The following is a 26,033-nucleotide window of genomic DNA, read 5'->3' on the forward strand; positions in this document are numbered from 1 at the left end:
GTCTTTAGGGGGAGGATAATTAACAGCCCTCAGTCTTTGTTCGGGTGGAGGGTTCATCTGTAGTGAGGAGAGATGACTTCACAGGGCACAGCATCGAATGATAGGAACCACTGGGTCACAAACTGAGAGTGAAGCCACAGGAATAGATCTTGCTCAAGGGGGAAGTCCGACCCAGCCCTTCTCTCGCTTCTGAGCCTCTGGGGAGGAGTGGGGGGAGGGGCGCGTGGCTGCAGCAGTAGGAGGAGGAGCCGTAGCCTGGAGGTTGCAGTGACCTGGAAGCCCATGGCATACAGTCAGGGAGGCAGCAACAAGAAAGTCTGCTGCTGCTACAGTGGTGATATTGGAAATTATTATTATGGACATGGTCATCCTTCAAAACCTCACAGAATCCGCATGACCCATAACTTGCTACTAAATTATGGCTTATATAGAAAAATGGAAATACGCAGGCCCCATAATGCCACTGCTGAAGAAATGACAAAATATCACAGTGATGAGTACATCAAATTTCTGTGTTCAACAATACCAGATAACATGTCTGAGTATAGTTAGCAGATGCAGAGATTCGGCATTGGAGAAGATTGTCCAGTATTTGATGGACTCTTTAGTTTCATCAGCTCTCAACTGGTGGCTTGGTTGCTGGGGCTGTCAAGTTAAACAGACAACAAACTGGTAACTGGTCTGGAGGACTACATCATGCTAAGAAATCAGAAGCATCAGGATTCTCTTATGTTAATGATATAGTGCTTGCCATCCTTGAATTACTAAAGTATTATCAAAGAGTTTTATATATTGATATTGATACCCATCATGGTGATGGTGTTGAAGAAGCTTTTTATACAACAGATCGTGTAATGACTATGTCATTCCGTACATACAGTGAATACTTCCCTGGAATAGGAGACTTGAGGGACATTGGTGCAAGAAAAGGCAAATACTATGCTGTCCATTTTTCAGTGAGAGATGGTATAGATGATGAGACATATGGACAGATATTTAAGCTTATTATCTCAAAAGTGATGGAGATGTATCAACCTAGTGCTGCCGTGTTAGTGTGGTGCAGACTCTCTATCTGGTGATAGACTAGGTTTCTTCAATATGATGGTCAAAGGTCATGCTAAATATGTAAAAGTTGTAAAAACTTTCAATTTACCATTCCTGGTGCTTGGGGGAGGTGGATACAAAATCCATAATGTTGCTCGATGTTAGACATATGAGACTGCAGTTGCCCTTGATTGTGAGATTCCCAATGAATTGCCATATAATGATTACTTTGAGTATTTTAGACCAAACTTCAAACTGCATGTTAGTCCTTCAAACATGACAAACCAGAACACTCTAGAATATATGGAAAAGATAAAACAGCGTTTATTTGAAAATTTACTCATGGCACCTTATGCACCTGGTGTTCAAATACAAGCTATTCCAGAAGATGCTATTCATGAAGATAGTGGAGATGAAGACAGAGAAGATCCAGACAAGAGAATCTCTATTCGAGTATCAGACAAACGGGTAGCTTGTGATAAAGAATTCTCAGATTCAGAGGATGGAGAAGGAGATTGTAGAAATGTGGTTGATCATAGAAAGGAGAAAAGGAAGCTAAAATTGAAGAAGATAAGAAGGAAACAGAGGACACAAAAGCAGATGTTAAGGAGGAAAATAAATCCAATGATAATAGTGGAGAAAAAAAAAAAAAACAGATACCAAAGGAGCCAAATCAAAAGAGCTCAGCAACCTTGAATTTGAAAGTCTCACCAATTTCAGAACACACACACGAAAAAATGAGAAAATGTTGGAAAGAAAAAAAATTTTTTTTGAAGACTTCTGGCTTCATTTTATACTACTTTGGCATGGACTGTATTTATTTTCAAAATGGTTTTTTTGTTTTTGTTTTTGTTTTTCTTGGCAAGTTCTATTATGAGGGTTCTAATTGTGAAGCGAAATGTCTTTTCTCCACCATGCTTTATGTGACAGTATTTAAAATTGATGTGAGTTGTTATGTCAAAAAACTGATCGATTAAAGAAATAATTGGCCTTTCTGAGCTGATTTTTCTCTTTTGTAATTGTCTTTATTTAAAAATTGTACTTGGATTAAAAAAAAGGAAGTCCTAGTGCATGAAAGGTCAAGGTGAGTGAGTCCTACCTGCCAGATACATGAAGCACAGTTTGAGGCAATGTAACAGGGGTAAGGGTGTATCCAACAACCTTTAAAATATGGTTTATTATTTTTAATTACAATGTATGCCTTCTTCTTTGGGGGCCAACCTTGCCTACTTTAATTATACTGTGACAGCAACAATAGTAACAATAAGGAACACTTAAATAGGCTGACTCTGGGCCAGACTACCCTGCTTTACATAAGTGAATAAGCTTTATTGGATGGGAGAAACCTCTATTTATACTTCCCGACCAGTGTCTCTGAGGTCTCCCCATTATAGTTCTAAAGACATGGCCTCAGCATTGGGATGGTGGGCAGCAGCGATACAGACAGCACAGGCCACTGTGTTTTAAAGAATCAAAAAACTCAGAACCCTGGCAGATGATAGCCTGGGACGGTGCCCAGCAAAAGAGAAACAAGGCAAAGCTCAAAATCAGGAACCAGGTTGCAGACTGGGGTTAGAGAAGAAATCAGAGTGGAAGGTGGGTTCCCAAGGGGACAGTCTTCAGCATCCTGTGGAGGGACTGGTGTTACAACACCTAGTTCCCCCAAACATGGTCAATTTAATCGCGGTCTCTATCAAGAGCTCTTGGGGCTGCTCACGAAGTAAGACTCAGGCTCGGATCTGAACATGGAGGGCAGGGCTGGTGCCACTAAAGATTTCCAAGCCTGGTTCCCCCGTAGGTTCTGATAGGGCAGTGCCTAGGAGAACAAGGGCAGGCACGAACGATCTGGGTGGAGCTGAGTCAAAGATCCAACCCACAAGGAGGGCAAAGAAGAGAGTAGGACAAAACAGTAGAACCCCAAAAAGACCAAGCTCAGGGATGGGGACCATGGGCAGGGAAAGCAATAATTTCTGAAACAAGATGTAGGTTCAGTAGGTGTCCCTAGGCCATAGACTCCTGGGGCCGGCATTTAAAGCAAAGGTGGGAGAAGCAGCAACACAGTTCAGAGATTGACACAGTGCTCCCTGGAATGAAGATGGGCCAATGGGCTGCGTAAGAGGATGCTAAAAGAGACAACAGCATGGCCTCATAAACCAAAATTAATTTTGGACTGTAATAAAGAATAAAAAGCATTTATTTGAGTAAAAAGGCCAGGAGACTCAGATTCAGGAAGCAATCTAAATTGTGTTCCTGCAGAGACAAAGGGGAAACCACTTTTTATATCCAAAGTTCCCACCCAAGTTTCCAATTAGGTGTGTTTTATGTAAATGAGGTATCCAAATAGTTCAGTTCTGATTGGCCAGTATAGATCCAAACAAGCATTTGTGCAGATCAGATTGGATGGGGCAGATCTTGGTCCATTGATAGAGAGATGAAACCACGGTTTCCCTGCAGTTTTTGACTCAGACGGGTAAACAACTAGGCAGAATGAGAGAAATCAAGACTCAGTCTAAGGATCTTCCCGAAACTGGAATAGAGTACCTGAGGGGCCCCCACTAGGCTCTCATTAGTTGTGATATTTGGGCCCTCAGCTGACCACAGGAAGTCCATCTAGCAGATAAATTCGTTCTCAGGTCTCATATTAAAAGAATCTTCTCTCAGGATCTACAGCATCCAGGGAAAAGCTAAGGGCAAGCCTCGCAGACTCTTTCCAAAAGTCGGTCTTAAGGGACTGGGCAGAAACTAAGCATCAGGAGGCATGACAAGGACTAGATGTCTCTAGGATGAGATGCACATGATAAAGCAAGTGATTCAGAATGGAGACAGACAGTCCTGGAGAAACTCCCTGAACCACTTGGAGCACAGTCAAGCGTGGCTTTTGTGCCCTCCTGGGAGGAGGGCATCGTTCTGGTTCAGACAGAGACTGGGTCCTCCTTCCTCATTTGACTGCATCCCCCTGCTGAGGCTGCTCCCACACTCCCTGCCTCGGGAAGGACTGGTCAAGAACTTGTTAGAGAAAGCAGCAGTGGGCCCAGCAATGAGTCGGAGTTTCTTTTTAAATTAATTTTAATTTTCAATTATAGTTGATATTCAATATTATTTTATATTAGTTTCTGGTGTAAGAGTTAGTGTTTTTTGAGCACTTACTGTGGGCAAAAGCAGTTCTAAGCATGATTCTGAGGGCGACCAAAGTTTTGCCACCCCGAAATATGTCTTTTGGGATATTGATTTTTATTTAGTTACTAAGAAACAAAAGACTCAGAAAGACTCTTTGACCCTCCCACTTACCTGCCTAAAAGAATTTAGATAGAAAAACCTGCTTAAAGGAAGGGAGCATCATCTTAGCCACATAATATAAACTAAATATGACAGATAAAGAGAAAACTAGGAGAGCCTATTTGTTAGACTTCCCTCTGTGTCCCTTTGTTTCTGGGTGGGCCAGCAAGAATTTGTTTACCACATACTTGCTCATTCTCATCTACTTGTGAAATTGCCAGCTTTTCCTTTGAAATCTCAGACCTTTGCCCCTCTTCTCCTTTGTCCAAAATGGCATATAAACCTTAACTGCCTAATGTGGCTTCAGGTCTCATATTCTATGGCACCCCCACACATATATCTGTAACAAATTTTGGATATTTTCCCCTGTTAATCTATCTCACGTTAATTTATTAGCCCAGCCAGAACTTAAAAAGACAGGAGAAAATTTGGTTTTCGTGCCTCCACAACTCTGTAATTACAGTTCATCTCCTCAAACTTTCTATTCTTTCTTCCTTAAAGGAAGTTCTTCTTTCATAATTATTTATCAGCCACAACCTCTGTAACAGAGTTAAATACTCAGTCTCTCTGACTCCTTGTTCAAGCCTGCATTGTTTCCCTGACTTTCAGGCTAATAGCTCCTGCTTTGTCTTGCATATAGACATGATAATCATTAGGAGATTTCTGCTGGTGGTTTGTTTTACAAAAACAGCCCCTCCCATTCCCCCTTCTCTCTAAAAGAAGCCTGAACTCCGAACTTTCTTAAGATGGATTTGAGGAACTACTGGACGAAGTTCCTATATCATTTGGCTCCTTCTCGATCGATAAACCTTTTTTTTTTTTTTTTTTTTTTTTTACCAAACTCTGATGTTTTCTTTTGGCATTTTGAAGTATTAGGCACACAAACTTTGGACTGGTAACACTGCTACACAAAAGCATTTGTTTTTGACAAAATTATTATAAGTTATCTGTTAATAAGGTAATTTGGTCACTGTGAGCATATTACAAAGAAAAGGGTAGGCTGCCTTTGCTTTTCCTATTCTCGGGTTAAAGAAAAACATAGATGCTTGTTGAGCAAGCACTCCAGGAGTAGGGCACTTTTATATGTGTTGTTCTTTGTTAAACTTATTTGTAGTTGTAAGATTTTGAGGTGGTTTTTTATTGCAGCATAAGAGGATCCAAACAGGCTTCACAGAGAGGCTTGGGTTGGTGAAGCCAATTGCAGCAGCAGAGAACAGAAAAAGGGACATTCTAGAGAGGGGCTGTGGTGCAGAGTAACAGAGCTGCACAAGCCACTGACCCGCTCTGTGGTCTGATGCGGCCACAGTACAGGAAACAAAGGAGTGTGGGAAGAAACGAAGCTACAGAAGAAGATCGGGGCCAGACAGTGACAAACTATTAAAATACACTAGAGTTGCAGAAAATGAGCCAACAAAGTTTTTTTGAGCAAAACCCTAATTGGTTATACATTTTAGAAAACCAACTAGCTGCAGGGTAGAGAGAGAACATAATGGGAAGAAGGCCAGAGGCTAGGAGGCCAGTCAAAAGGCAACTGAGTAAAGTGATGAAGGCCTAAATCAGAGGTTGGCAAACTTTTTCTGTAAAGGGACAGATGGTAAATATTTTAGGCTTTGTTTACTATACAGTCTGTCACAACTACTCAACTTAGCCACTGTAGTACAAAAGCAGCCATGTATAACAAATACACATGACTGTATTCCAATAAAACTTTATTGACAAAAAAAAGGCAATGGGAGCCAGACTTGGCCCCTGAATAAAATAATATGAATGCTACCATTTATTGAGACCTACCACATACCAAGCATTTTACAAACAGTATTACTGATTCTTAAAACCTTTTAGGTGAGGTATTATAGGTTGTTTTTTACAAATAAGGAAACAGGCGGAGATGTTGGGTAATTTGCTCAGGGTCATATGGCTGGTGTATAGCAATGGCAAAGACTCAGGTCTGATTCCAGAGCTTATGCTCTTTTGTTATTTCAATGCTACCTCCTGAAAGCAGTCAAGAAGGAAGGGAGAGGGGGATATACAGGGCTGTCAGTCTGTGCCTGAGTTAATTCACTCACTCTATCTGTCCATTCAACCATCCATCTATCCATCCTTCCATCCAACAAATATTTCGTTTATGCTATGTGTGAAGTACTGGGGATTAACAGATGAATGAACTGTGATTCCTGTACTTGAACAGCTCAAAGTCTAGCGTTTAAACCTACCGTTGGATGTGGAGGATGAAAAAAAGTATGTACGGTTTATTAATAAGATCAAGGAAGTAAAACACTAAAGTCGTTCTCACCCCCACCTCCTTTCCTCTAAGCATCCAGAGAGGGCCCTCTGATCTTTTGGATCACAGACACCTGATATTTTTACCCTCTAGCGTTGAACACATAGGTGGATTTACTGTGAAACTGCTGAAGCTTAAGCTTCAGGGTCCCTTGCTTCCTGAAACAGGGCCTTCTGAGTCCCTGTGTCTAATTTTGTGTTCATTTCTTTAGAGTTGCCCCTCAGAGATATGTAAGCCTTAGCCTCCCAAACCTAGTCCACCCTTGAATGAATGTTTTTCAGAGCCAGGTCTGTCAAACTATTTTGGGAAATTACCAGGGGCTAAGTTTTGGCTCTCAGGGAAACTAAAAATTAGGGGCTGCTATTCAAGTCACAACGTGGCCAATCCAAAGTCTTTTCTCATTATGTCCACTCTTCTCTACTTACCATGAACTACCACTGTTCCCTTTTCCTTTAAAATTAACCCTGGGCCCTATGGTTTCTGCAGACTCAAGCTCTTTGGAATTCAACACATCCAAGAATTCAATGCTCCAAGAATCCTCTCAATAGCCTCTCAGTGGGCCATTAGGGCAGGAAAGGACACACCAACCATAATGAGGCTAGAGATAGGACTGAAGCAATACAGTAATTGAGCAGAGAAGGCAGGCTGCTCGTGGTTGGTGTGCAGAAGTCTGTGGAGCTCATTACCAGGCCTAGCTTTGTATTCATTTGTCCAGCCCAAATCAAACTCCACAGAATTGACTGTGTTAAAGACAACCAGCCCAAAATGAAGTCACTTATATAAGCCCCACATCACCAAACTGGAACTTACAGTTTCAGCTCTCCCAGGAATGGAATCTTTTAAAAATTTTTTTATTTTAAGAAATGGAATCTTAAACCCGTCAATCAAGAAGCACCTAATTAGCTCTAGTTAGGTCACCTGCCTGATAGACCCCTGTCATCCTTTAAAGGAAAGTGACCTTGTAATAATCAATCTGCTTTTTTGTCTAGTGTAACTTTTTTGTTCCCTCTTCTTTTTGCCTATAAGTCTTTCATTTCACACAGCTCCTCAGGGCTCCTTCTATCTGCTAAATTGGATGCTGCCTGATTCATGAATCATTGAATAAAGCCAGTAAGATCTTTAAAATGGTCTACAGCCATGCTACCCTGAACAAGCCTGATCCCTAAGCAGGGTCAGGCCTGGTTAGTACTTGGAAGCTAAGCAGGGTTGGGCCTGGTTAGTACTTGGATGCTTCCTAGGATAGCCCTAGGAAGACCAGGTGCTATAGGTGTAAAAAATAAAAAAATAAGGGATTGTAAACTAACAAGGTTTTTGCAATCTGTGAGGTCAACCAAGGGTTGCCTTACCTAAACAAAAAACAAAAAACAAAAACAAGCTTTAAAATGTACTCAGTTAAATTTTAATGACTGTTTTACATTCGCCCAAGTCATAAGTGACTCAAAACTAGAAAATGATCTAGCATGAGAATGGGAGACCTAACTGGCAAAATAATTGGCTCTGGTCATTTGCTCAAAATTCTGTGCTCTGCTGGGCAAATTCACAAATTATAGGCTGGGAACTGGATGAGTCCGAAGAACAATACTGTGACTGTTTAAGGCAAGCACTGTGCCTGTTGTGCCCAATGTCATACCTCCAGCAGCTAGTACAGCTCCTGACCCATGGGAGGTACTTAATAAAGACGTTGATTAAAGAGATAAGCTGTTCTTAGGAAATATACCCATTTCTCCTAAGATGAATTGGCAATCTTTTGGACTAGTTGTCTCTAAATTAACAGTGCTAGCCAAAAATATCAGACCATCTTTATCCACTACACTTGGATAGTGTAGGAGATACACTATACTTTCTCCATGCAAGCCACACAAAAGCCTTCTGTTATGACTTTACCTCCAATTACCCACTTTATTGTTACATTCCAGGGCTCTTTTCCGGAGTATGTTTTAACTCCTTGTTGTGGTTGGGAGAGACAGACAACACACTTAGAGTTGATGCAGGCTGGCAGGGGCCTGCTCATCCATTTTGTGTTGATTCTACTTATTTCCCTGTTCGGGGGGGCCTCATTTTCCGACTTTCCTTAGAGCAACAGACCCTCCATAAATCCTGTTCTTTCCAGAATCTATGTGGATTTGTGATGTTTTTAAATTGGCGTAAGATTTTTAGGCACATTTGAAGCAGGAAATGCTTTCACAAAGAATTCAGCAGCTTATGGAAATAAAACACGATGTGATAGGAAAAATTGTAGATTTGGGGATCAGAACACCTGGGTTCCAGTTTCAGACACATCATTCATTTCACAGCTAAGCACCCAAAGCTCCCTGTGATAGCCAAGTGCAAGACCGTGCTAAAAGTACATTAATGGAGAGATACTCCATCCCAAGGGCAGCATGGTAGGGGAAGAGATAGTTTAATTGCAATGAGGGAGAACAGTAAAATGAATTGGGAGCACTAAGTGGGGTGGTTTTCCAACATTATTCCACCATCAGGATCCCCATGGGTGTTCTTTCAAACGCAGATCCTTTGGCCCTTCCTCTCAGAAACTAATCCAGTAAATCTGAATGTTCAAGGACTCTGAAGGCTTAGCAAGTGCTCGACCCTCCCCCAAACTCCAACAAGGTAATTCTACTAGAAGTGGCCCCAGCACACTAGAAGGAAGGGGTCAGGAAATGGTTCACAAAGGCAGGGGTCTATAGCTGATTTTTAAAGCAGGAAGGGGTAGAAATTTACCAGGCATAGAGGCACAAAATAGCATGACCCTACCTTCCACTTTGAGAAAATAAGGATATGAGGCAAGACTGCCACAGCTTCCTGCTCTGTCTCTATTGAAGACTATCAGCAGAGAATGAGGTGTCTTGCCTCCTGGTAAAAATGAACCACATCTGGGCTCCTCCTCACTCCTCCATCCTTCCTCCTGCCCGACTTGTACACAGACAAGGACTCGCGTGCACTCACACACAATGTTGCCCTAAGTCTCTAACACATTGGAATCTCTTCCATTCCAAAAACAATCAGAAATGTGCTCTTCACTCTGGCCTCTCCTTCACTTACCACCTTTTATTTCCCATTTATGTCAATGCCAAGGCTCTCTTTACATAAAACAAAGGAAGAACTAAACAAAAGGGCTATGAAAATAGTACATGTTCATTATAGAAAATTTCAAAACTAAGGGGGAAAAGGTCCTTTACATCCACACTATAAGCTCTCAAGGCACTCTTAACATTTATCACAATAACAACATTTTTTTCATCAGAATGTAAACACCTTGTTTTTGTGTCCTCTGTGGATAAATATGTATAAATTGAACAAATAACATAAATTGTCCATATTGAACCCTAAAGGGTCTGATATCCACCCAGTCTTTATATACTTGCATTATTAATAAACAGAAATGGTATCAGGCTATATTTACATCATTTAGAAAAGGATCAGTGTGTTTGAAACCTATTTTTTTTTAACTGAAAATGTACCACGAATGTATTTCTAGCTGCTTTAGGTTTGGATAAACCATAATTTACTAAGCTTGTCTTCAATTTTAAATATTAAAAAGAACACCATGATAAATATCCATGTATCTAAATCTTTGCATATATCAATCATGATTTCAATAAACTAAATGAGTTGAAGTGGCATTGCTGTGTCAAAGAATGGGTAAGACTATGGCTCTTGAAATCTTGTCCTAGAATGGTTGGAACAATTCATATGAATAAATATTAAGAAAATAAAAAGATTTTTAAAAAGTGGGTTGAGTGGTCAGGAAAGGCTTCTGAGAACACTTTAAGTTAAGCCTGTTATTTGAAGAATTAGGTGTAGGCATTCCAGAGAAGCAAATGCAAAGGCCCTAAAGCATGAAAGGAGACCACACTGCAGCCAGGGCAACCCATCTTAAGATCACATGGCGGGTGGCAGGAGACTAGCTGGAAAAGAAGCAGACCCTACAAGAACTTTAGAGTTTGAAAGGAATTTGAGTTATAGTCTGTAAGAGATGAGTATTAATAATGGGCCTCTTTGAAGGGCTTTAAGTAACGGAATAATATGATCCAATTAGTGATTCTGAATAACTCTTGAAGTACATCAAAATATAAAGATATTTATCTCTGGGTGGTAAGGTTATGATTTTTTTCTTTGTTTTTCTGTATTGTCCAAAATTTCTCCAGTGAGCATGTATCACTTTTATGGTTTTAAAAATTTAGTCAAAAAGGGAAAAAAACCTAACTGAAGGTTACAAAGGACAGCGGAAGGGGGAGTATGATTGGTGAAGAGCCAAGATCACTCTGAGTCTTGAGGGAAGATGGTAGCAGCCTGGAATGATTTGGTGGCCATGGAAATGGAAAGGGGTGAACTTGACAAATGTTCAATGGGTAAAATCCATTGGTGACTGGCCATGGGAGAAAAGTGGGAGGGAAGTATAGGATGAGAATTGGGTTCCATTTAGAGTGACTAAGTTGATGGTGACTGCTCCCAACCCAATAGGGGATAAAGGAAGAACACAAACATGGGAAGGAAGATAAATATGGAAAATGAGTGGCCCACAGTATCAAAAGCCAAGCAATCACATGAGTCAGGTTATGAAGCTTAAAAAGAGTGAAAATTCTTTCAAGCTTGACTATAAGGAGACAATAGAGCAGTCACTAGATGGACTGCAGGGCTGAAGGAGTATTTTTTCAGCCAAGAGAAATATGAACCAGCACACGCTGAGTGATTGCAAGTACATATGTTAAGGAGATGGCTAAAGGATCAAACTGGAAAAGGGACATCACAGTTCTTCAGGGAGTGAGGGCAGAGGCATCAGGAGACAACACATATAGCAGTTACTTTGGAGTATCATAGTAGGAAAGGGAAGTCCTTGCTTTCTGAAATTTTACTCTTTGCATTATAAGTAAGCAGTTGCAGCCAAGTGGTGAAGGTTTATAATCTGAGCATGGCAGAGGCTGCTGATCAAAGATAACGATTGCTCAGTAGTACTGCGATACAACTGCAGTTGGACTTAACTAGAATTTGTAGCAGCTGCTCCCTCCCCCTCCCCTGCCCCATACCAGACAATCTATGTTTCCATCATCCCCCCCCCCCCCCCGCCCCACTACGTTCCATACCTCAGAAACATGTAGGTGGGGAGAAATTGAGTCAAGCAATTGATTCAGGATTGAGAGTCTGCAGAGCTGGTACACCTAGAGATGAAGGTTACGAATGAGAAATTTGAGTTTACCGATTGGGTCAAGAAAATCGACTTAAAAGGGGAAAAAAGGCCCAGTGGAAAGATCAAGAGATTGAGGTACTAAAAAAATAAGACTAGATTCAGTGGTAGAGTAAGAAAACTGAAAGAATAAAAAATTACCCTAAATCTCTAAGTCATATATTAGAGCCCTGGTATGGTCAGGATAGAGGAATGGGTGCTTTAAGGGCAGGTGCACATGTTTAGATTTGAAATCAAGGCATTGCAAGGCCATGCTTGAAAATATCTAGGGTGGCAGAATTTGAAATGAAAACTGTCAAGCAAGCTCAAGGAAAGTTGGGGATGTTTCTTGCATAGTGACTGTGAGGTTGGTGAAGAGCATAGAGGGAAGAGGTAACCACATAGCATGAGTCTTTCTGACCCTTTCTAGGCCTCCAGGGAGGTGGCAGAAAATTGTGGTTAACAGCGGGACCTCTGGAACACATGGGGGCTCAAATCCTGGCTCTACCAATAACTAAGTATGTGGCCAAGTTAACTGTCTTCTGTGTCTTACTTACCTTTTGATTAAAATAAAGATATAATAGCACCCACAACTAAAGTGCTTATAACAGGCCTGCTTCACGTACCAGAGCACTACTTAAATGTCAGCATCATTATCGTTTCCCATTTGAACAATGAGGGGGCTGTAAGTTTCTAATGCAGAGATTTTCAAACTTTTTGGTCTCAGAATACCTTTACACTCTTATAAATTATTGAAGACTCCAAAGAACTTTATGTGTATTTTATCTATTGATTTTTATATTAGAAATTAAAACTGAGAAAAATCTTTTTAAATGAGCTTATTTCTTAGTAACAAATATTTTTAAGAAACATTTTTCAAAACAAAAGAATTAAGAAGTGTGACACATTTTTGCAAATACCTTTAATTTTGGTTTAATTGAAGATAGCTGGATTCTCTTATCTGCTTCTATATTCAATCTATTGAAGAAATATGCTGTTTGAAGTACACAAGAAAACTCTGGTACCACACTGACTTTTAAAGAACCTTGAGGACAACCAAACTTTCAGAGGGGTTACTTAAAGCTTTCTTCCAGCTTTATATTATTCATTCATTCATTCATTCATTCACCCATTCGACACTACTGGATTCCAGAGACAGAAACAAATCATGTGTCTGCTTATTTTGGAGAAAAAAACTAATTAAAAATTACAACACAGCATAAGTGAACACAAACGAGGAACTTACTGGTACGCCTGAGAAGAAGGGAAGTTTAACAAGTACAGAGAACTTGAATTTGGGCTGTATCTCCTGTGCTCCCTCTAAGCATCGGTCAGAGCACATGCGAAGGCCCAGAGGCAGGAATCAATATAGTACAAGAAAACTCAGGGTATATTGGCAGAAGAAGGAAGTCACTGTGCTGGAAAAGATTGTTAGGCCATACATGATAAGTTAACTTTTACCCACTAGACCACAAGAGGTGGGGGAGACAAGAACTTGCTTTTCTTTTTTTAAGTCGTGTTCGCTTAAGTATAATTTACATAGAAGTATTTACCCTTTTAAGTGTACAGTTCTCTAAATCATGACGAAGGTATACAATAAACACTGATAGAATCAAGACAAAATATTCTTATCAGCTCAAAAAGTTCTCTTTGTAGTCAACTCCCAACCCAAACTGCCTCAGTTGCAGGCAACTATTGGTCTGGTTTCTGTCTCAAATTGTTTTTTACTCTGAAATAATTATACACAGGAAGTTGCAGAGAGGGCCCATGTGTACTTCTCACAGCTCCTTCCATTACTAGTATCTTACGAAACTATAAATATCGAAGTCAGGAAATTGGCATTAGTACAATACATTTAGACTTACAGACAGACCTTATTCAGATTTCACCAGTTTTCATGATTAGTTGTTTTTTGCTTTATGGTTTCCTTGTTTTGTTTTGTTTTGTTTTTGAATTAGCTTGTTTTAAGGAACATAATCGCACCATAGTATGGAAGACGGGTTGGTGAGGCAAGGACACAGAAGAATTCAAGGAGGTACAGGGAGAGGAAAGGACAAAAAGAAATATTTATGGAGGATAGAATTTGACGGACAACTTGGTATGAGTGTTTAATCATTTTGGAAATGAAATTGCCCATGTAGGAGTATGGCAAGCAGGGTGTTACAAATTGAAGGGAAAAAATTTTTTTTCTAGTCAAGAAATCCCAAAAAACCATAATATTCCTGCTAACTTTTATTCAAACAGGAAAAAAACAGTTAGTCACTTTCTTCATTTTCTTACTTTTGACTGATTGGTAACAATAACTGTCAAAGATCTGCTTGTCCCTTGAGATTGAGACAGTTATCTGTTGGCTCTCCTTAACAGGATTGGTTAACAACTCCCCAAATTGAAACAAACTAAACCTTTATACTTTTATTTCTTTCTGGAGTTCTGTATTTTTGTCAGCTCTCCTACCTCCAGCACTGTATCTGACTGTAGTAGTAATAATGCCTATAACTTAATGTATTTGCAGGCGTCATCTACTCATCACAAGACTGTGGGGTGTTGTCTTCACTTTTATAGCTCAAGCAATCAATGTTCCAATGTTTGGTACCCAGGACCACATACATCGACACTGTAAAATGCTTAGAAAGACGCTGGGCACAGGGAATGCATGCAGTAAACATTAGCTAGCCTTTTCTGAAGCCTGGTTCTCTATTCCACCAAACCCCAATTATGGTCTGGAAGAACTCCTTCAACAGCTGTGCTGGACTGAATTTAGACCAAAAAGCTCCATATACGCAATAGAAATATTTCTGGTGACAAAATTCTTATTTAAATCCCAGTTTGTTTAAACCTTAGTCTGGCTGCTACCTAGTGTACCACTAGTTAAAATCAAACACAGCCATCGGGTAGATATGAATGACCCTAATATCTATTTAAGACAAGCTTTTTAACACCTTTGAAATCAGGAAGAATCTTAAAACAAGATTTAATGAAATATGTAACAAACTATTTTTTACTGTGTCCTGGGCTACATATTTTATATACATTTCAGTGTTTAATCCTCCAAGTATCTACCTGTTAATATCACTATTAACATATTATCATCTGTAATCATGCTCGTTTTGAAGAAGGGGACGTCAAGACACAGGGAGGCTAAGTCATTTGTTCCAGGTCACACTTCCAGTAATGGAGGACATTCAGAGTAACCCTAAAGCAAGCAGTACCTAAGAATCTAATTTCAGTAGGCTTGGCCTAGGGACACAGTTCTATTTTATGGGAGAAAAAAATCAAAACAATTTCAAATATAAACGGTAAATTAAAACAACCAAAACCAAAGACAGGGAAACTGAGGCTCGGCAAGGTTAAATAACTGGTCCACGATTACAAAGAGGTTATCAGAACCAGAATCCCATGGCAGATGTCTTGACTCCAAAGCACAATCTATTTCTACCAAACCATGTTACCAACTGACACGCGGTAATGGGCAATACAAATATTTGAATTAATGCCTGAAAGCAAAGTTGACAGGGAAGAGGGTAAAAATGTAAATGGTAAAAACGTTAAAGTAGTTCACCAGCCAGGAGAAAAGGGAGCACACACACAGACACGCACACACACACACGCACGTTTTCAAAGCAGAGCATTCGAAATGAGCCAAGGTGCTGGAACAAACTTTGCGCGGGTCCCGCGGGACAGCAGGGCTGGCCGGCGCGGAGTCTTCGCAGGAGATGGTTCCCTAGGAGGCGGCCTCGAAGCCCAGAGGCCGGGCTCCGCCGCCTCCCGCGCCCACGCCCTCTCGCGACCGCGAGTCACCCGGCCCGGCAACACCCCGCGCCGCGCGGAGGTCAGCCGCCTTTCCCCTCAGGGCCGCTGGCTCAAAAGGAAACGCCAGCACATGTCCCCAGGCGGTCCGCGGCCTCGCCTCGGCGGCGGGGGCCGGGCGGCCATGCGCCCGAGGGCGAGCGCCCCTCCGAAGTCGCAGCTGCCCGCCGGGAAGCACCTGCCGCCCGCGCTCGGCCAGATTCCGGGCCGGCGCCGAGCCGGGCTGGGGACGGCGGGGCGGGCGGGCGCGCCCGGGCCGCGCGGGCGGGCCGTACCGGCGAGCGGCGGGCGACGGCGGCCGGGCGTTTCCTCTTCCTCCCTACGCGCGGCGCGGCGGCCACACCGACGCCGGGTTCGAGCGCCCGACCGCAGCCGGCTGGCGAGCGCGGGCCGCCGCCGCGCCCCGAGCCGGAGCCGCCGCCGCCGCCGCCGCCGCCGCCGCGGCCGCCGCGCCGCCCCCGCCGCGCCCTCCGGCCGCGGGGCCTCCGGGCGGCTGGGCCCGGCGCGGACAGCGAGAGGCGGGGCCGGCGTGCGGGCGGCGGAAGGAGGCGGAGGAGGAGGAAGAGGAGGAGGCGGCCGCGGCCGGGAGCCGGGGGAGAGGGGCGGGGGGTGGGCCAGGGGAGGGGAGGAGCGGGATTTGCCGAGCGCGGCGCCGCAGCCGGGAGCCGGCGGGCCTGAGACTGACCGAGGCACGGCGGGCGCCGGCGGAGCCGCGGCGTCGGACCCGCCTCCTGGAGGAGCTCAGCCCCGGCCAGGCCCGGCCCCATTCCCGCCCCGCGCCGCCTCCCCTCCGCCGCCGCCGCGGGAGCGCTCCCCTGCCCACCCCGCCCCCGCGGCCGAGCCCGGGAGTCGAGTGGGAGTCGGCCGGCCGGCGCGGGCAGCGCCGGGACCCCGCGGGGGACACTGCAACCGGAGCCCGGGAGGGGCCTCGCCGCCACCGTCTGAACTAGGATGTCCCGACATGAAGGTGAGCGCAGCCCCCGCCCCCACCCGCACCGCCCGGGCCTCGGCCTACCCCGCCCGGGCCAGGCGCCGCGGAGGGCGGCCGGGAGGTGGCGGAGATTTCGGCCGGGCCTGAGCTGGGCCCGAGGTGTCGGGCTCGGGAGCGAGCGGGAGCCGGCGGAGAGTCGCCTCGCCGCCGCTGCAGCCGCCACGGCCGCGGCCCTGAGCTGGGCCTGGTGCCGGAGGCGGGGCGGCCGGGCCGGCCGGAGGGTTTGCACTGTCATGGGGCGGGGGAGGGGGAGGGGAAGCGGTGGGGCCCGTTACCGGCGGGAGCCGGGCCCTCGGGACTGATACCGGACGCCGCGGCCCGGCCGGCCGGCCCGGGAGCCGCGGGCCTCGGCGCGGCCTACCGCGCCCGCCGCCCCAGAAGAGCCCGGCGCGGCCGGCGAGCGGGGCCCCAGGCGGCGGCAGGAGACCGAGGAGCCGGCCCGGGACCCGGCGGTGCGTCCAGTCGCCAGGAGACGACGGCGAGTGCCCTTGCCTAGGGGCGACCGCGGGGCAGGCGGGAAGGCTCTGCGGTCGGGGAACGGGAAGCCCCCGCCGCCTGGCCTCGCGGCTAGGCCTCGGCGCGTCCCTGGGCTCGGGTAACCAAGTTCCCGGGGCGGATCCGGCCCGGACGCGGCGAGTAAACTCCCTGCTCCGTCACCTGGTTGGAGCGGACTCGCTCCTGGCCGGCCGCGGGCCCCTCGCCTGGCATGCACCACCTACCTAAAACCAGACTCTGGTAAATGACTGGTGAGCTCTTTTAATGGCCCGGGTCTTTTTGAACTAGGTTTTGTGACTTACAGACATGATTCAGGTACAGTTGCAAGTAGACAGACAGCTCTAGGCCAGTCCCAAGGCACAAAGAGAAAAATGTTTAGGGCTCATGTATAGGCGTTGAGCTGGTAAAATATAAGTTAACTTCAGTTTACTGCCATATGGTTTAGAAAAGGGGGGAGGGGGTTGTTTTCTTTGTTTCACTGCTACAGGTCTTTAAATAAAAAGTATTAAGAGACTTGGCGAAAACTATCCTGGTTAGGTTAATGCAAGATTGTTGAAGTGGCTTGAAAGTGTTGTGTACTCCTGATTTTAAAATCTTGTGAAGGTGATGTAGGAGTAGAGAAAGTTTAGTGAGTCAGATTAGTGTGTGCTTCACACCGTTGGAAAGATATTCTTAGGGAAATACAGGCCCTAGAATTTTCAGATTGAAAACTCACATCGATTAAAATTATATTTGGAGCAAGTATCAGAATTTACATTACTAATTGAGGTGTTGGGATTGATTCAAAGACTATTTTGTGCTAAAGGATTCTGTATCTTAAACATCAGAACGGATAGGAAATATGTATTTTCTTCACTTAGTGTGTACAAGTGTGGACATTTTGAAAGAGTAAGGTACTTAGCCTCATAGAAACATTTTGAAACAATGAATGCTATTTTCCCATTTTCCCTACTTAACGGAAATATATTCCCTATCTCTGTAATTTAAAAGAAATTGTTAGTAAAGTTATAATCAAATTTTAATTTGGGATATTAAATTTTATCTTAGACTCTTAAGTTGTGTGTGCTTTGACCACCTTCTAGACAAAATGAACGTGAACAATGGCTGCAGGCCCTCTTACTCATAAGAACTAGGAGAGTTAAAATTACAGAATTATAGCAGTGGAAAGGAGGGATGTTTGAGGCCCATACTCCTTGTCTCAAGAAAATATCCAGATAGTTTCAGACTGAGTATTCTAATTGAATGATGTCCTTGAAAGATTCTTTTACCTTCAGTAATCTTTTAGAATAATTGAAAACCGACAGTGCTAGTATTCTTGAATTTAACAAATTCTGTAATTTAAGCCCATTTTCTCTGACTTGGTCCTGTGGGAAGGCATGTGGTTTTGAAACTTACGTTACCTTTTAGTTAATTGAATATTACCGAATCTTAGAACATTAATAGCCCACCTTTTCTGGTAACTTATATAACTCCAGGTGTTTCTGAAAAAAAGAACATTCCTGTAATACATCAGTTGAAGACTTGCAGTACAATATTTGACAAGTGATTGTCTTTTAAGGGTCTAGTCTATGAGCCTAAGGCAGTAATGGTAGTCTCATTAAGAATCATTTAATTGTATACGTTGTTCTGTGGAATAGTTCATTATTTTCATCAGAAGGAATTTAACCTATCAACAAATGAAGAGTTTGACATCTTAACTATTCTAGTTCTTTTCTCACCTTTTCTTTGGGCCAACTAACTTTTAGCATTTCTTTGATGGTATGATTTTTGAGCTCTTTTAATTATCTGTCCACCTTCAAATTCTCTGTAGTTCTTGTTTCCTTTTAGTAGTGTGACCCAGAAATGGATGTAGTGATCTGATAAAAGAGCTAAACTATGCTGTCTATAATATTGTACTTGCTTTGTGTTTCCTTTTCAGTGCCTTCTGTATGCCTATTATTTGTTACTTTGTCTTTGTGCCACCCTAATGAGTTGCAGTATACTTTGTATATGTAATGATGTAACTTTGGACAACACAGCTCCAAGATGGACATCTGTCAAACTTAGAGTCTCTACCTTGTGAACAGTGGATTACTTCTGAGAAAGGGGATGCAGCCAGGATCATAGAGAAATGCTTTAGTTCAGGGGTCAGCATACTTTTATTGTAAAGGGCCAGGTTGTAAGAATTGTAGGCTTGGTGAGTATGAGGTCACCTCTGTCATTGTAGTGTAAAAGCAGCTATACACAACATGTAAATGAATGAGCATGGCCCTGTTCCATTTAAAACTTCATAGTCACTGACATTTGAATTTTATATAATTTTCACGTGCCATGAAATATGATTCTTTGCTTTACCATTTAAAATGTAAAAATCATTCTTAGCTTGTGGACTGTACAAAAAGAAGGTGGCTGAATTTGGCCCAGTTTGGTCCAGGGCTATAATTTGCCTACTTTTGCTCTAGACTAGAGCTTTAGGGACTTAATGGAACTGGAATTGTTGAGTCCAGAAAGGGCCCACTCTGCAGTGGTAGTCCATGTTTTCCTCTGAGATAATGGGGAGTGACTCCATGGACTAAACCAGTTGTGTACCTCAGTTTCCAGCAGCACCATGTATATTGAGATAAAAGTAATCCTTCCCAAGGGGTGGGAAACAGGTTCCCCATCCTATCTGAGTGGAGATGGCAGTACTCTACATTGTCTCCCGCTTGCCCATTATGACTTTCCCAGTCAGAATTTCAGGGTGTCTTTTAATTCACTTTGTAATGTCATGTCAACAAATATTTTACAACATTAGTGCCTAATCACTTTATGTTCACTGTACTAACACCATCTAGCTCCATGTTATACATAGTGAGACCAATTATTTTTTATTTGTAGGAGTATTTTTTTTAATGATTCATTATATATCTTCTTTTAAATACTTTTAAAATATGGTAAGGACAAGAGCTTAATATCCATTTGATAGCTTTGCAAATTTTAATTTAAAAAAAAATGAAATTACTCAGTGTTTGTTACCTGAAAATTAAGTTGTGAATGTTCTTGCATGAGTTGGAACCTAATTGGTTACCTGGAGTAAAGAATCCATTTATTACCTTAAATCATTCGACCTTTCTTCATTTGCTACTTTGTATTAGACACTCTGCTAGGTACCAGGGAATGTGAGGGTGAATAAATGAGACACAGTTCCTCACCTTAAGAACAGCTTCTGTAGCACAATGTGAAACATGCCATGAGGAAAGAATAAACAAGTTGATGACGAAATAGTTACCAACTTTTTGTTACTAATTTTCCCTAATTTCAGAGGATTCTGTTTGATGTCTTGATACCTTCTTAATTTTTTTGTGGGCTACTCTTGATTCTAGATAAAATTATTTGCAACTTCAAATAGGGTCCTTATTTGTACCTGATTTATATTTCCCGTAACTGATAGAAGGTTTTCATAAGTAATTAGACAGGTGATCACATTGTTCTGTTATTCTCAGAAGCATCTGATATTGTTTATTTTCGAAATGTAAAGTACAAGAGTAGGCAGGCCATTAATCTAGTTTTTGAAAATTGTACCATTTTTTGAAATTATACCACCCTTTTGTTTCTCTTTTCTAAAAAAGCTATCTAACACTAAAAACACACAATCCCAGAGTGAATTGCAGTAATTTTGTTTTCAGGATTTGGGGATTGCAAAGACAGGATTTGTAATTAGCATGTGATTTTAATGTTACTTTTGCCTTCCTGTAGCAAAGTAAATTAAATTCCACTGACAAGATCTTTACCATCATGTCAGACAGTTTAGTTTACTTTAAATGTGATCAATTAAAAGATTATGACATTCTTACATAGACTTTTCAGTTTCAGTGAGTCATGAATTATATTTACCTTGATTTTCAATAAAAGATAAGAATGTAAATGTTTTAATTTCTGGGGTCTTTGATTTCATATAAAACTGATTTTGAGGCCCATTTTCCCCTATTTTGACATTCATGTTTAAATTAAAATGTAATAAAACACAACTTTCCTCTTTTAAATTGGAGATTTAATTTGCAACAAATTTCTTTTAATCTAGAGCCTTAAAATATATTAGTGGCAGTCTTGTTTAAAGATTGAAAACTTTTTCGTATTAGAAACTTATAACACTTCTGATGTTAAGTGATCAAATAAATCCCTTCATATTAGGCTTGAAACATCTTAAAAATGAAATCCATGCTCTTGTGAGTCATAACTTAATTTTCAAAACATCAGCTTTATAACATATATACATTTGCTGAGGTTTGATGATATTTTTTTTTAAAGAGGTTCCAAAAGTTGTTTTTAGTGAAGGTTAAGGCATCATTGGCTTATCTAGAAATAGTGTGTTTTTTCAATTACATTTTAGAAATTGCTTTCAGTCTACTTTCATGAATATGGACTCACAGGAAACATTTTCTATACTTTATATTCAATAAAAGTTAAAAGAATGTTCATAATTAAAATCTTTGTTTATAAAAGACATTTCAGTGTTGTGCTAGGAGCCATGATGTTTTTCATTTCCTTAAAATGATATGGTATAGTTTTCCACTCAAGTTATTCATAAAAATTGAGGAAATAACCCCTAAGAGGTATATAGATCATAGCATTTTTTAAAATGTGACAATTTTTAAATATTAGCCATGTCCCGATCATGTCAAAGATAAAGGGATAAGGCAGTTTCCTATGGGAACATATTACCTAGATTCCATGATAAGGAAAGGTGAAGAAAAAAGGATGTTCTTTGGCTGGTAATGGTAAGGACAAGAGGCCAGGAGGGTGATGGCAGAGCAAAAGTAAGCAAGGAGGACGTGAGGCTGCGAGGTGATCTGTAGCCACAGGGCGTCAGAAACAAACCAACTCACCTGCTGCATGAAACATCCTAACAGCTGGGTATCACGAGGTGAAAACTCAGTGTCCTGTGAAACTAGAAAAAGATGAATTGCATTGTGAGGCACCTTGCAGAGTGCCATCCCTATGACCGCTCTCACTGCTCTACCATGGTATTTGTGAATCATGATTTTTAGTTGTCTTTTTGAATAGTAACAAAGGAGACTGTAGGTCCATCCAGTTTAGGTATATGGTCAATTTATCTCTCTCAAGGCCACAGTCCCAACCAGCATTCCAGCAGACTTTAGCCAATGGCCACAAGGGTTATCAGGGAGAAAACATGGACGGATCCCTGCAAATCCAGCACTGCTGCTAGGAAAAAAACAACTGAAATCACAAGACTGGGTCAGTCCAGTCACCTTTCAGCTAGGAGGGATGACACTGGATGAAACCTCTTGACATCATAACTAATTAGGTTTGCACCTTGTCTTCTACCGAATTGTGTGGTGTTTTTTCCTCTTGATAGTACTCAACTACCAGTGTCATGAACTTCAACGTTATCTAGTGTAAGAGAATTTTCATTAGAAGAGTCACTTTAGAGTGCTAACTCAGTGAGTTGACTATCAGAACAGTCACAATGTATTTGACTATAATTATTTTTGACTTCTTTTATTGTTCCTTTAAAACTGTCACCCTCCCTTCCCACCCAGAAAAGTTAAGTGTCCCTCCAGCGGCACTCCTGCTTTATTCTCCAGGCATTTTTTAAATGCTGTAATTGTTTACTTGTCTGCCTCCCCTACAAGCTACCTGAGGGTAGGTATAGCATCACACTTACCTTTGTACCAGTACCACCTACCTAGCATAGTGTGACCTGTGGGGGGTCCACTGAAAATTTGTGAGTGATTGTTAGAGATGTTAATGCTTTCCTAAAAAAAATACTAGAGACTGGAAAATAGAAAAGACTCTCCTCTGTTTTTTTATTTGGGGAAGTTGGTTAAGAGGGAGGGAGGTTGTGGGAAAGAAGACTTGGAACTTTAATAAAAGTAAGATGGGATGAATAAAGTACATACAATGAAAGTAACTAAGGGGAGCTGGCTCTTAGGGGAATGGCCTGGGATTAGATTCAGGGTACTGTTTTCTTCTACTTCTGGCTCTGGTTTCAAATTAACTGGCCATGGTTGGGTTCTGTGTATTAATTGCGCTATGTACATGAATTTCCTGGTTCATTCAATCATTTAGTGAATATTTATGGACTACCTACTCAAGTACCACTTCAGATCATCTCCAGAATTGGCTACAAGTTGTCGGCCCGGCAAAATGATAACATTCAGTGTAGGAACACATGTTTGGGAATTAAATGCTTTTCTATTGCATAGGTTGTGGCTCCTTTCCAGTACGCTGGAATTAGTCCTTGACGTTTATATTTTATGACAGAGTAATTAAATCATGTATTTTAATCTTGTGGCAATATTTGCAACCCTTTTTTAAAAGCCAATTTTATTTAAATTTCACAGTTCTGATTCTGCCCAGCAGTACATTTCTTTCCTTAGGAATATTGTCCTTAGACTGTGGAAGTCTCAACACACATCTATCTGCATATGTTAAAAATATGTTCAAAAAGATTATTTCTCATAAGTTTGTAAGTATCTTTTTGATGCTTGGAAAGAAAAGAGCTCAAGGAATTAAACATTTAATTTTTCTATTCAGTATAGTTTTTTGCAAAATCCTAATGGCTATATAGCAACTGTCAGAGTAACTTACACCCTACTTCCTTCTGTTATTCTTTTTCAACTACTATTAGTAGTCACCTTTGGTGTCCTCTCTGGTTGTAGAAGTTAGTGCAAGCCAGTGCGAAGCTTTCTAAATTAGGAGTTAAAGACATTGAAATAAAACAGGCAGGGATTACAGGAATAGTATCCCTTCTTTTCTGTAAGAATGAAATATATACCGGGAGCTGGGGGTGGTTGGGTCTTGGGAACCAGGTAGTTTTCATAATCAGAGATCTTACGCTTAGCATTAAGAATACAACTAAAGGTTGTGATACAGTTAATTGCTATTTGAAATGACTGTGAACTGTGCAGTGTGTTTGTATAGCTATAGATATGGATATATATAGTGATTTCAGAGATGGAACTTATCTTCCCTTTCCTAGGAAAAATGGTAATTAGAACGGCAAGTGACTGTGGATGAGCCCTTGACCTAAAGTGTTCCTTGGTTAGGCCAGGATCTAGGATCTTTGGTCCATGTCAGACATCCTACATATCTTCATGGTCATTCATTGCTCCGTATCATTTTCTACAAGCTTTAGAGGAATCACCCAAAGGAGGAAGAGATAGCAAATCTACTTGTAGAATTGGGGTAGACCATCAGTGTCCATCAGAAATTTACTGTAAACCACAGGTAGTTTTAATTCTCTGGTAGCCACAGTTACAAAGCTAAGGAGATATAGTTAATTTTAATAATTTAATACTTTAACCCAGTATATCCAAAATATAACACTTCAACATATAATCAACAAAATTTATTGAGATATTTTTACATTGTTTTTTCTTTACAAAGCTGTAAAAATTTAATGTTTATTTTACACTTAGCACATTTTAATTCAGATACTAAATTTTCACCACAAATATGTAATCTTAGATGAAAATCATCTTTAAACTCATGCATTGGGGATCTGCGAATTCATCGCTGGATATATGCTGTCTCTTTTGTGTACATGTTGTTGCAGTTTTGCCATCTACTTAATGATCCATTCATTCACATTATGGATTTCTGCTGCTTGATTTTCTCTCTTAAGAACCTAGATTTTACCTTGCTTTTTCACCTTAAATTATTTTTTAGCCTTTAGCTACAAGTAACCATCACAATAGAAACCTACTTTATAAACAGCTACAAATGTATATAAATTCTAATCGCTTTGTGGCCTGTTCAGATTGGAGGAGTAAGAATGGCTTTGGGATGATTTTATGGGAGTTTGGGGAGTTATTTTAAAGTCTCTTGTATTTGCAAATGTAGAGCTTGTAAAAATTGTTTTAAGTTCTGCTATGGTGAATTCAGGATAGTTGTGGGTTCTCTTTGCGGTGATAGACTTCATTATTTCAGCAGTTTTTTGTAGGCATATTTCATTATAATGAGATTGGATCTCTAGTATCTGTCTAGAAAAGGCTCTTGGCATCTAACAATAGAAAACCAGGTGGTTATGATCCTTAAAGTAATTTTAAGAAAACTGATTATAGAGCTAATACTTAGCCCACTATCAAGGTTAGCCATCCACTGGTAATTTCTCTTTTACTTGTTTGATTTATTGTTTTAGCCAGTTGAAACCAGGTTTGCAAGTGAAAAATAGTGTTTGGAAGATAGTAATGTTAAAAATTAAAGACCTCGTGTTTTTCTGCCCTTATTTTACTGAAGCAGCAGTTCCAGTACAATTTTATGGTTTTCTTTTTCAGCCCCCCTGCAGCCTGATCACTGGAACATCAGTTTCTCGTGCTCCTCCTCCCCTTTTTATTAGTATAAAAATACTGCTACTCTAGTGTTTGGGTGCTCTTATTCATTGGTTCTCAAAATGTGGTTCAGGACCTATAGGATCAGCATCACCTGGGAACTTGGTGGAAAGACAGATTCTTGGACCCTACCCTGGACCTACTGAATTGGAACTTCTGGGAGTGGAGCCCAGCAGTCTGTGTTTTAACAAGCTCTCCTACCAGGTCTAGTTGTGACCAAAGGCACTTTCTGTGTGAGATGGTTACTGCTGGTGACCAGGGGCACGCAATGATTGTGGGATCATCTTGCAGTTGTGATACTAACTAAATGGAAATGGAGCTACTGACCTTGGCCTCATTCTTCTTGAATACCATATTATTTATCGCCTGAAGAGGTTGAAGAGGAGTATAACGCCCAACTCTAGACTAGTACTATTTGGTAACTCAACACAAATTTTATTCAAAGTGTACTTGGAGCCAGGCACTATACTGGCTGCAGGAATACCGTAGTAAAATCTGTCCCTATGACACTCATTACAAGGGATATATGGCCTGTGGGCCAAACCCTGTTTTTGTAAATAAAGTTTTATTGCACCACAGCCACATCTCATTTACATATTGTGTAAGCTGCTTTTGTGTTACAGTGGCAGAGTTGAGTAGTTATGACAGAAAGCTGAAAATAGT

General features: G+C 41.6%; 1 protein-coding gene and 1 pseudogene across 2 annotated transcripts in view; both read left to right on the top strand.

Annotated features, from left to right (window-relative positions):
• The first annotated feature begins 282 nt into the window (after nt 1-282).
• On the top strand, nt 283-6,835 carry LOC107506430 (annotated as a pseudogene).
• Nucleotides 6,836-16,334: 9,499 nt separating this feature from the next.
• Nucleotides 16,335-26,033, top strand: part of KCMF1 (potassium channel modulatory factor 1) — a 61,497-nt gene continuing 51,798 nt past the window's right edge. Inside the window, exon 1 of one of the 2 annotated variants that reach the window (XM_016136973.2) lies at nt 16,335-16,539. In XM_016136973.2, coding sequence (XP_015992459.1) covers nt 16,524-16,539 — 16 coding nt within the window. In that variant the 5' untranslated portion in view covers nt 16,335-16,523. Of the gene's footprint in view, nt 16,540-17,287; nt 17,310-26,033 lie in introns of those variants that run through there. The other variant, XM_016136982.2, reaches the window with a different exon arrangement.

Source organism: Rousettus aegyptiacus, unplaced genomic scaffold (assembly GCF_014176215.1).
Source record: "Rousettus aegyptiacus isolate mRouAeg1 unplaced genomic scaffold, mRouAeg1.p scaffold_m13_p_7, whole genome shotgun sequence".
NCBI lineage: Eukaryota > Metazoa > Chordata > Mammalia > Chiroptera > Pteropodidae > Rousettus > Rousettus aegyptiacus.